This window comes from Carassius gibelio, chromosome A15 (genome assembly GCF_023724105.1).
Source record: "Carassius gibelio isolate Cgi1373 ecotype wild population from Czech Republic chromosome A15, carGib1.2-hapl.c, whole genome shotgun sequence".
Classification (NCBI taxonomy): domain Eukaryota; kingdom Metazoa; phylum Chordata; class Actinopteri; order Cypriniformes; family Cyprinidae; genus Carassius; species Carassius gibelio.
Window position 1 is genome coordinate 3138718 of NC_068385.1, and position 11195 is coordinate 3149912.

An 11195-nucleotide genomic window follows, 5' to 3' on the forward strand; every position below is an offset into this window, starting at 1 on the left:
TCTGTAGTCTTGTGAATCAACTGACCATGAGGTCACATTTGCATGGTCTGCTATCTGCTGTTGTCCATGACTGGAATTGTTTGGAATATAGCTTCGGAGAAGTGTTAAAAGGTGAGCTTGTTACATTGGATCTAACCAAAAGTTTGGTTTTAAATTAACCTATTAATTATGTTGATGGAAGACAGCACTTGACTAGTTCAGGTAAATGTTAACACTTCAGCTCTAGGGTTATAGCTAATAGTTAATGGAATGATCAGAACATTCCCTTTTACAGGGAATTTTACAGTCATTACTGTGCTCTTTTCTGTTCAAGGATAAAATAATTCCCAACACAAGGAATAATTTATTTATTTTTTTAAGGCTGCATTTACTTGATCCAAAAATATTATTTGAAATAGTATTAAAATTTAAAATAACAGTTTCTATTTGTATATGTTTTAAGATGTAATTTATTTCTGTGATGGTAAAGCTGAATTTTCTGCATAATTACTCCAGTCTTCAGTGTCACATGATCCTTCAGAAATCATTCTAATATATTGATTTGGTGCTTAAAAAACATTTATTAGTTTTAAAAATGTTAAAAAGAGTTATGCTGCTTAATATTTTTGTGGAAGCTGTGACTCACTTTTTCTAAATTATTTGATAAACTGAAGTTCAAAAGAGAATGTATTTTAAATAATAAATATTTTAAATAGTAATGTATTATAATAATTTTTATTTAAAATAATTGTATATAATTGTAAAACTTTATAAATGTGTACTGTCATTTTTGATCAATATTATGAGTCCTTGCTGAACTAAAGTATTAATTTATATCTATGTTTAAAATATGAAATTGCAAACAATTTATTTAAATTTGATTTTCAAATAGGTTTTCTGAACACTATACACTGTTACTGGTCAGAAAGACAGATAAGTCCCGCCTCCAGACTCACATCATTGGTTGGGTCTGTGTTGCTGTGTCAGACTGGTCAGGATATACAAACTATTTGTGTGTGTGTGTGTGTGTGTGTGTGTGTGTGTGTCTGTGTGTGCGCGTGTTGACTTTATCACATTTCACTGCTGGTTATATATGCTATATATAATTTTGTATGTGACGAATAAAAATCTTGAATCTTGAATCTGAATGGCTTACTTGTAGCCTCTAAATATTATACTGACAATATACTGTACACTTTACCTTTAATATCATCTAACATTATGCCAATGTAATTAGCAAGTAAAAACTGAAAAAAAAATTGTTTAGCATTAACTGTGACTTAATGATTTACTAGCAATTGACAAGTTGAATACTGAAAAGCAAATAAATGTGCATTCATACGCTATTAGCACAGTCAGATAAACAGCTCTTTAAATCTTATGAATGTCAGGTGAATGTTTTGACAGAGGTTTTTATTCCTACCCCAGGTATCCAGTCTTTATATGCAGCCAGGGGAGCTGCTAATCCATGCAAATGTACAGCGCAGTGGGGCGATACGAACAAACCTTTCCAGTGTTCTGACAGTAAGCATACCTCTAAAAAATTAGCTGCTCTGGCCAATTCCACACAGCCTGCTTATGAATTCAGGTTTTAAAACCTATATATCATCTGAGACAGCGTGAAGAGTCCGAGCAAATGCAGGTCAACACACTCTCAGTACTGCAGGTAGCAATATCAAGAACTAGCAGAACAGAGAGAAAAAGTTGTGAGTGAGTGAGGAACAAACACACAACGGCAGAAATAAGTCTGAATGGGAATTACTAAGCAGTTGCTAAGGTATGCTAGGCAGTTGCTAGCACTTCTTGTTTGCTTTCTCGCCCATATATATATATATATATATATATATATATATATATATATATATATATATATATATATATATATATAAACCTTATAGGTCTCCGTGGCATTATGGTGTCCACACTTTGTCTACAAAAAAAAAAAAAAAATTCACAAATAATTACAAATAAAGTAATTAATTGAATGAAATATCAAATTCTGAAGTATAAAAAAAAAGAAATTCTTGTACTCCAATAACTAACAAAAAAAAGTGTTACACTGTGAGAATTGCATGTCTGGTTATAGTATTAAGATGTAGTCATATTTAAAATTTGGCGAATTTTCATGGTCAAAATATTTTCATATGCAGATTTGCCACATTGACCAACAAAAAGCTGCTTAGTTTGAAAGATTTGACTAATGTGACCCCACCTTAAGCTTCAAAATGTAAGATATAATTTGTGTACATAACACAAATGGTTATGTGGTAAAGTTTAATACTTATGAGTGATTTAAGCAATAGTAAAGGGAGGGGGAAAAAACAGTTTTCACTCAAAAATTGCTATTAAGGAATCACTACGAATACATTAATAAACATAATTTCTTTTTAAAGTAGAAAGTCTGAAATAGAATTTTCTGTGAAAAAAGTAATCCTTTGTTTTATTTAGAATTTCCAAAAAAGAAAAACATTTTTTACAGTGTGGGTGAAAATTGCAAGACATGATCACATTTAGTGTTGCTGGGCATAATTTCTATAATTTCAATAAGAATTTCTTTTGAGGGCATATGTTTTATGCACAGCAAATCGCCATGCTGACCAAAAGAGAGCTGTTTGGTTTGAACGTGACCTCTGTGTGACTTGTGCCTCATGATCCTTTTAGGCAGCAAAATATTGCTGAGATTTTACTAATGTGTTTATACCTTTAGCGGCAAAATTGAAGATAATATCTGTGTGTATATCACATACACTGTGAGTTACACAAAGTGCAATACTTACTATTAATGGTTTACACTACACTAAACCAATATTTTACAAATAATTACAAAGAAATGGCAAATAACTCATTGAATGAAACATGATTTTCTTTTCCAAGTAGTGAACTGGCATTTTCCTGTAAAACATACTCGTTACATTTTGTTTACAGTTTCAAAAAAATATTTTCTTATAGCGTACAACAAAGTCTGCAAACTTTAACCCAACGCTGAGAGTAATTGCTCATATATGGCTTTTTTTTTATATAAAAAAATGAAAGATGTTTCCACAATAGCAAGGTCAAGTTGGATGTCATCTCTGAAGTCTATATGACAAATGAAAAACATTCTGTAGTTCATCTACCCAGTCTGCATTATTTTTATGCCATTTAGTTGTATTCTACTAACATACGACTCTTAATTAAAGTAAATCCTGATGGATATAAAGCAGCAGTGATTGTTGAAGACAGCACAATTACAGCAAAAAGGCTTTCTGTTCACATTATCCTTATTTAACCATTTTCAAGTAATAAAAGCCACCTACAGGGTGAAACATTTCCACTTTATCTTTATAACTGCTTTCATTTAAGACTTTGCGGCAGATGGAGATTAACAACGACTTGTTCTTAATTAGCCCAGATAAGGCACTTTGTCAAGACTCAGTCTTGTAGCACACGATTGTGAACATGGAAGATCTGTCTCGAAAACTGATGGTTCCCTTGTTCGCAGATTTTGAAGGGAATTAGAAGTCGTAACATTAACCTTCAAGATCATTATTATTATGAAAAAAAGTCTTATCAATAAAGTTCCACAATAATTTTTAAAGGCATTGGTCACCCAAAAATGAAAATTCTGTCATCATTTGCTCAACTTAATGTCCGTCCAAACATGTATGACTTTCATATTTCTGTGGAACATGACAGAAGATTTTCTGAGAAATGTCTGTGCTGTTCACACAGTAGAAGTCACTGGTCACCGGAATTGTTTGGTTACTGACACTCTTTAAAATATCTTCTTTTGCATTCCACAGAATCATACAGACATACAGGTTTGGAGCGTCATTGTTGCATGAGTAAAATTACAGAATTTAAATTTTTGAGTGAAGCAACATTTCAGTAGTCAGTTATACAGGTGCTGGTCATATAATTAGAATACCATCAAAAAGTTGATTTATTTCACTAATTCCAGCCAATATTACATTTATTCATTAAACACAGACTGATATATTTCAAATGTTTATTTCTTTTAATTTTGATGATTATAACTGACAACAAAGGAAAATCCAAAATTCAGTATCTGTATTCAAATTTTTAATATTACTTAAGACCAATACAAATAAAGGGTTTTTAGAAATCTTGGCCAACTGAAAAAGATGAACATGAAAAGTATGAGCATGTACAGCACTCAATACTTAGTTGGGGCTCCTTTCATCTGAATTAATGCAGCCATGCTGCGTGGCATGGAGTCGATCAGTCTGTGGCACTGCTCAGGTGTTATGAGAGTCCAGGTTGCTCTTATAGTGGCCTTCAGCTCTTCTGCATTGTTGGGTCTGGCATATCTCATCTTCCTCTTCACAATACCCCATAGATTTTCTATGGGGTTAAGGTCAGGCGAGTTTGCTGGCCAATTAAGAACAGGGATACCATGGTCCTTAAACCAGGTACTGGAAGCTTTGGCACTATGTGCAGTTGCCAAGTCCTGTTGGAAAATGAAATCTGCATCTCCATAAAGTTGGTCAGCAGCATGAAGCATGAAGTGCTCTAAAACTTCCTGGTATATGGCTGCATTGATCTTGGACCTCAGAAATCACATTGGACCAACACCAGCAGATGACATGGCACCACAAACCATCACTGACTGTGGAAACTTTACACTGGACCTCAAGCATCGTGGATTGTGGGACTCTCCTTTCTTCCTCCAGACTCTGCGACCCGGATTTCCAAAGGTAATTTAAAATTTACTTTCATCAAAGAACATAACTTTGGACCACTCAACAGCAGTCCAGTCTTTTTTGAAGCAAGATGCTTCTGACGCTGTCTGTTGTTCAAGAGTGGCTTGACACAAGGAATACTACAGCTGAAACCCATGTCTTGCATATGTCTGTGCACAGTGGTTCTTGAAGCACTGACTCCAGCTGCAGTCCACTCTTTGTGAATCTCCCCCACATTTCTGGATGGGTTTTGTTTCACAAACCTCTCCAGGGTGTGGTTATCCCTACTGCTTGTACACTTTGCGCCCACATCTTTTACTTCTCTTCGCTTCTCTATTAATGTGCTTGGACACAGAGCTCTGTGAACAGCCAGTCTCTTTTGCATTGACCTTTTGTGTCTTGCCCTCCTTCTGCAAGGTGTCAATGATGGTCTTTTGGACAACTGTCAAGTCAGCAGTATTTCCCATGATTGTGTAGCCTACAGAACTAGACTGAGAGACCATTTAAAGGCTTTGCAGGTGGCTTGAGTTAATTAGCTGAGTGTGGCACCAGATGTCTTCAATATTAAACCTTTTCACAATATTCAAATTTTCGAGATTCTGAATTTGGGATTTTCCTTAGTTGTCAGTTATAATTATTAAAATTAAAAGAAATAAACATTTGCAATGTATCAGTCTGTGTAATGAATCAATATTACAAGTTTCAATTTTTTAATGGAATTATTAAAATAAATTAACTTTTTGATGATATTCTAATTATATGACCAGCACCTGTATACATACTGTATATTTCAAATCATCTGAAACCACACAACAACTTTGTGGGATGAAAAGACTAAAATTCTAAATTTCTTGTCACCACGCCTGTGCTATTGAGCCATTTTTTATTTGAGACCTGCATATTGAGTGAAATCATTCACTCTTATGAATGATTTGAAAGTAAAAAAGTACAATAAATTGTTGTTGAATGAAAGAATGCTGTGTGAAGACTGCTTTTTTGTTTCACAAATAAAAAAGAACAGCATGTGGGTTTGGAATGACATGAGGATGAGTAAATAATGATAATTTATATTTTTGGCTGAACTATCCCTTTATCTCCAATGAACACATTCCCTATGTTCCCTGTTCACTTTAACTATTGAAACTTCAGAGCGATTGTATTGGCCAAATCCCAAGTTCATTTGAAGATTTCATGAGCTTTCACTTCAAACTGTTTCTGAGAATTTTATTCAAATAACCTTTCAAGGCAAGACTATGTACTATGGACACACAGAGCAGGGGATTACATAATGTAATCTGGATGCTTCAAAATACAAAAACCATCCATTTCCATCCATGAGCCTTCATCAACATAATATTATATTTAAATTTAGTAGCAAATTTAAGAAGCAATGCAAGCATTTCTGACTTGCTCTAGGAGATGTGGAAAATTGTTTAGAATGCTTTTGATGAATACACAGGAACAACCAATTCAATATAAAGGAGAAATATAATCTACACATCAAAGAAACTGAATATAGCATCCATCTCTAAAGAGACAAACAATACCTCCTGGAAGTAGACAATGCTCTGTACTCATTTGTTTTTCTGCTCCATTTATTGTACAACTCTTTCTCAAGATATATTTTCCTTACAAAAAACAAAGGTTACACTGGACACAATGCATTTAATAACCCAATGTTCCTATTTAAAATGGAATTGCAAAACTAAAATTACTAAAAATATATTATATAAAACCATGTTGTGCATAAACTTAAGAGTCCCTACAAACTTTGATTTTTTTTTCTTTAAATATGAGGATTTATGATTTAAAATGTTATTGCTCAACCATATTTTGAAAACTACACTCAAAGGAGAAGATCAGATAGAATTTATTTAATTAAATTATACAATCCTAGTGGCTTGGTTTGCAGAATTATACAAAAAGCATTTTAGATCCAGCTTTGAAAAAAAGTCTCTTTTGCAGTTTGTTCAAATCCTTGACAGAGCTTCTAAATTGTTCATGCTCTCGGTTTCACCACACACAGGTCTGAGTTTTAACTCGAACAGCTCAAGTGTAAAAAAATAGCAGCATCCTTGGACAGAAAAAAAGGGGGGTGGAATTGATATTGGGTTTGAATTTCACATCGGATGCCTAGTCCTGTTAGATAAAGTCCGGCTTGCAAGCTCTTCCTAGGTGTCTCACCTGGCAGACTGATGGCCCTATTCCTGTTCCTGCTCAAACACATCATCCTGTCCAACACAGGGTTCTCCGTGACACATCGCTCTTCCGGAGTGACAGAGTTGTTTTGTCAGAGTCTCTCTAAAAATCGGGTACACAAGATTTAAAGTGGGCTGAATGTACTGTTCAGTGTGAAAAAACAAGGTGTAACTTCCCACTGTTTGATTCTTTTGGATCAGATTTAATGAGACAATAAAGTCGAGTGAGTGTGTTGCCTATAGGTCAAAACGACCAGAGTAAATCTAGCGGGATCAATTCCATTACACATCTCTGAGTCATTGCACACTAGAGACTCCAGCGATCAATTCTTAATCGAGGCATCAAAGCAACCACACTGCTGTTCTTCTCATATACCGTGTTTCTGAGACGCTGACAAGAACACCAGTGTTAACATAATGATAGGACGATTGCAACTATGAATCATGGTACAAAATTGGACTTATGTGTACTTTACAAAAACGCCTGCTTTGACAGTCACATTTCGATTTGTGAATGAGTTGTGAAAGGTGAGATTTGCCTTGTGTGCTGTTCTTCTCACTTCACAGTTACTCAAGAGACGTCGACATTGTATCGAGAGTATCGAAAGTCCCTCAGAGTAACAGGACGATGTCTTTGCCCTGACATGCCGAGGGCTGCAACATGTCTCGTCTGCCAGGTCTAATGTCATTGCTCCCGGCTGGGACAGAATGGCCCGTAATTAATCTCAGACGCAGGAACAATGAGAATGCAAATATCAAAGTTCAGATATTTGCCACAAGCTGGGCCCCTGGATTGCTCAGGTGACATTTCTGGCATCAAATTGACACTACAGTAAAAAAAAGACTTGGTAGCAAGTCTTAGAGTGCTTTGCAGAAAATGTTTCATGTTTCTTAACCTTAAAATTAAAATGTTATTGCTACTCTTTATCCTCACAACTTTAATTCTCTAGTTCATTTCTAGCTATTCTGAGATAAAAATCAATCGAAATTAGATTTTCATCTTGCAATTTGCTGCCATTTTTCTCTGAAAAATCTTTTCTCCAGGTTTGTTTCTTGCAATTTTGAGTTAGCATCTTACAAGTCTGAAAATTCTCTCAGAATCATCATTTAACACAAAACTTGATTTCTAGCAATTCCATGTTTATGTCTTGCGATCTTGAGTAAACATCTCACACTTCTGACTATTCTTCTCAGAATTGGGAGTTTACAACACAGTCCTGACATTATTTCTAGCAATTCGGAGTTAAAATCTCACAATTGTGAGTTTTCATCTAGCAATTTGGACTATTTTCTCAGAATAGCAAGTTTACATCTTGCCATTTTAAGTTAAGATCTCAGAGTTTCGACTTGATTTCTAGCAATTCCATGTTCATCTCTTGCAAACATCTCACAATTCTGACTTTCTCACTGAGTTTATTTCTCTTTCAGGGGGCGTCAATTTAATGGATAAATTAATGATCTGTCTGTATCACATATTTTGTATAAGAAATGTTTTGGTATATTCCATTTTGTATTTTTATTAATGCATAAAAACACAAAAGCCTAGATATAAATTTTTGCAGTGGTTTCAAGAATAATGAAATTGTCACTGATTTATTTTGGTATTGACCTCTGACATTTTGTTCTTGCAACAACCCAACATGCAACATGGTAAAACACAAAAAAGGTACTCTCTCTGTCGCTAAAACAGCTAACTGACTGATGAACCCTGTTTATGAAAATACATGTTGCACATGCTGGCTGAAGAACCCTTAACAAATGGTGGCTGTCAAAGCAGAAATGCACCCTGGCGTGGCATAAACAGCAGCACCTGTGAGCTCAGGAACAGACTTGTTGTCTAAATGCTGTCAGCATCGCCTCCTTGACTCACTGTGCACTGCTGTTGTGTGAGACAAACAACAGACACAAAATAACCACCTGATGCTGAGTTTTTCATTGCTGGATGAGCCTCTAGTTGCTTAATTCATATTCCTCAGGTCAGAACATCAAACAAAGAGCATCTGTATTTGTCAAATCAATCAAGTTGACTGGAAAATCCCACCCGGGAGGCTAAATTTCATAATACGATTAGGTCAGTGCTGTTTGTCTGACATCTCATTACTCAGGTTATTTAGAAGTGCAAAACATTCTGCAATACCAGAGTTAAAGAATAAGTAATGTTTGACCAAACACCCTGGTTCGGGACATGTGTGTTCCACGAAAGCATATTTTAACACATACTCAGCAAATACACTATTAACGTAAGACTAAAGTGCATTAGCTAAACAAGAGTCTGCCTGTTTTACAGTCAAAGACTAAGCATAATCAAAAAAAATTTTTTTTCATTCAGTGTGCAACATAACAAGAAAAATGTTACAAAACACTTGACACTTGAGCACTGACACACAAGGACAAAGTTTCATTTCCACTGCATCTTAATTGCATAGTGCTTTCAGACTAACATTGTATGCTGTGATATAAGCCTATTTACTTCCCAGATACTCCATACATAGCATATATCATTTTTAAATGGAAATAATGTTGCTTATGACTTTAACACTGAGAACAAAAAAAAGTTATATTCTGGATTGGCATGTGTACTAATAAAGAAGTGAGAGAAAGAAGGGCATTTTTAGGCCTGGATGCTCCCCTAAATTTTGTCATTTTGAATAAAGTGGGATAAATTACTCATTTAAATCTTACCCACAAATATTTCGTTTACAAAGTTAGACATATATATTTTTTAACACAATAAACTTTATCATTTTGATTATTAAGATTCAAATAGCTACACAAGAAAAAATTAACAAATAAATAATTGTGCGGTTTATCTAGATAAGCAAACTTTTTTTCACCACTATTAAATTGTTTTTAACAAAAAGTCTAACATGTTTAGACAGTTTGACATGTTTCTAAGGAGTTTATACATTATTGATTTTTTTTTTCAGTGTAGGACTGTTTTACAGGTTGCATATCAACTACACAAGGACACCTGTTTGGTTGCTGTTAATAAGCATGACAGACACATGACTATAATGAGCACATAAGAGCCCCAGCCTAATATTCACAATCTGTGATATAATATCACAACAACATCATTCATTCATGGGGTTCGTTCATGCAGTGTTCATCAAAACCAACAGAACTGCCTCTCTGGAATCCACTGGATCATTCAAAGCGCCTCAAAAATGCTGTCTAGCAGTGAGTTTTGAAACCCAGCCACAAGAAGAAGTGCTACTTACCAGATTCAACACTGTTTCCACTATATCTCTATTGCTGACCTCGCCGACTTGAATGAGACCGGTGAGAACTGCGAATTTCGTCTTGATATTCCGAATCGGGACCGAGGGGTTTATCACCCCGGCAGGCAGCACCACCGATCCGGAGCAAGACATCATCATGTCACCGGTACCTGAGCCCGCAGCAGCGGCGGCTCCGTGCTGCCTGTGGCCGGGAGGAGGTGCTCTGTCGCCCGGCGTAGCCACCGTCTGAACGCTCGCCATATCCTATCAGCCGCGGTATTTAAAAACAGCACTGTATCATCAAGAAAAGGAGGTGATTTAGTCAAATCAAGTTCGAGATATCTACGGCCACTTTAAGGGGAAACAAATCTCCGATAGTCATTTAATATCTACCGGCTGTGCAGTAAGAGTCCAAACGCATGTGGCAGATTCACTGTATAGTACAGGTCTGCAGGTGCTCCGCACACTGTACTTGAGCTCTCGCTTCCCTTTCTAATTTATGTTGTTCAGTGATGTCGTATGTGGGTTTGCATTACTCATCTGGGAACCGATCAAATGTTTCTCCTGCTGGGAAAACGCCCTCTACAGATGCATCTAAAAAATTTTAGAATATCATGGAAAAGTTCTTTATTTTGTGTCATTTAATTCAAAAAAGCAAACTTTCTTATATTCTAGATTCATTGCTCAGAAACTTAAAATATTTCAAGATTTTTGTATTTAATTTTTTTATTCTGACGGTCATGACTTACAGCTCAGGAAAATTACAAATTCAGTATCTCAAAAAAATGTGAATATTTTCTCAAAGATCAAAAAAAAAAAAAAAATTTAGAAAACAGAAATGTTCAAGATCTCCAAAGCAGGTTTAATTATGCACTCAATATTTGGTTGGGGCTCCTTTTGCACAAATTACTGCTTCAATGCGGCGTGGCGTGGAGGCGATCGGCCTGTGGCACTGCTGAGACGTTTTGAAGCCCAGGTTGCTTTGATAGCAGCCTTCAGCTCCTCTGTATTGTTTGTCAGATGTTATTTTTTCCTCTTCACATTACCCCATAGATTCTCTGTGAGGTTAAGGTCAGGCATGTTAGCTGGCCAATCAAGCACAGCAATATCACAGT

The 11195-nt window shown here is 35.6% G+C and overlaps 1 protein-coding gene across 1 annotated transcript in view; it reads right to left on the reverse strand.

The window, feature by feature from the left end:
* Positions 1-10576, reverse strand: part of LOC128028945 (neurobeachin-like) — a 235933-nt gene extending 225357 nt beyond the window's left edge. The window contains exon 1 of the mRNA XM_052616324.1: positions 10081-10576. Coding sequence (XP_052472284.1) covers positions 10081-10341 — 261 coding nt within the window. The 5' untranslated portion in view covers positions 10342-10576. The remainder of the gene's footprint in view (positions 1-10080) is intronic.
* Between the last annotated feature and the right edge of the window lie 619 nt (positions 10577-11195).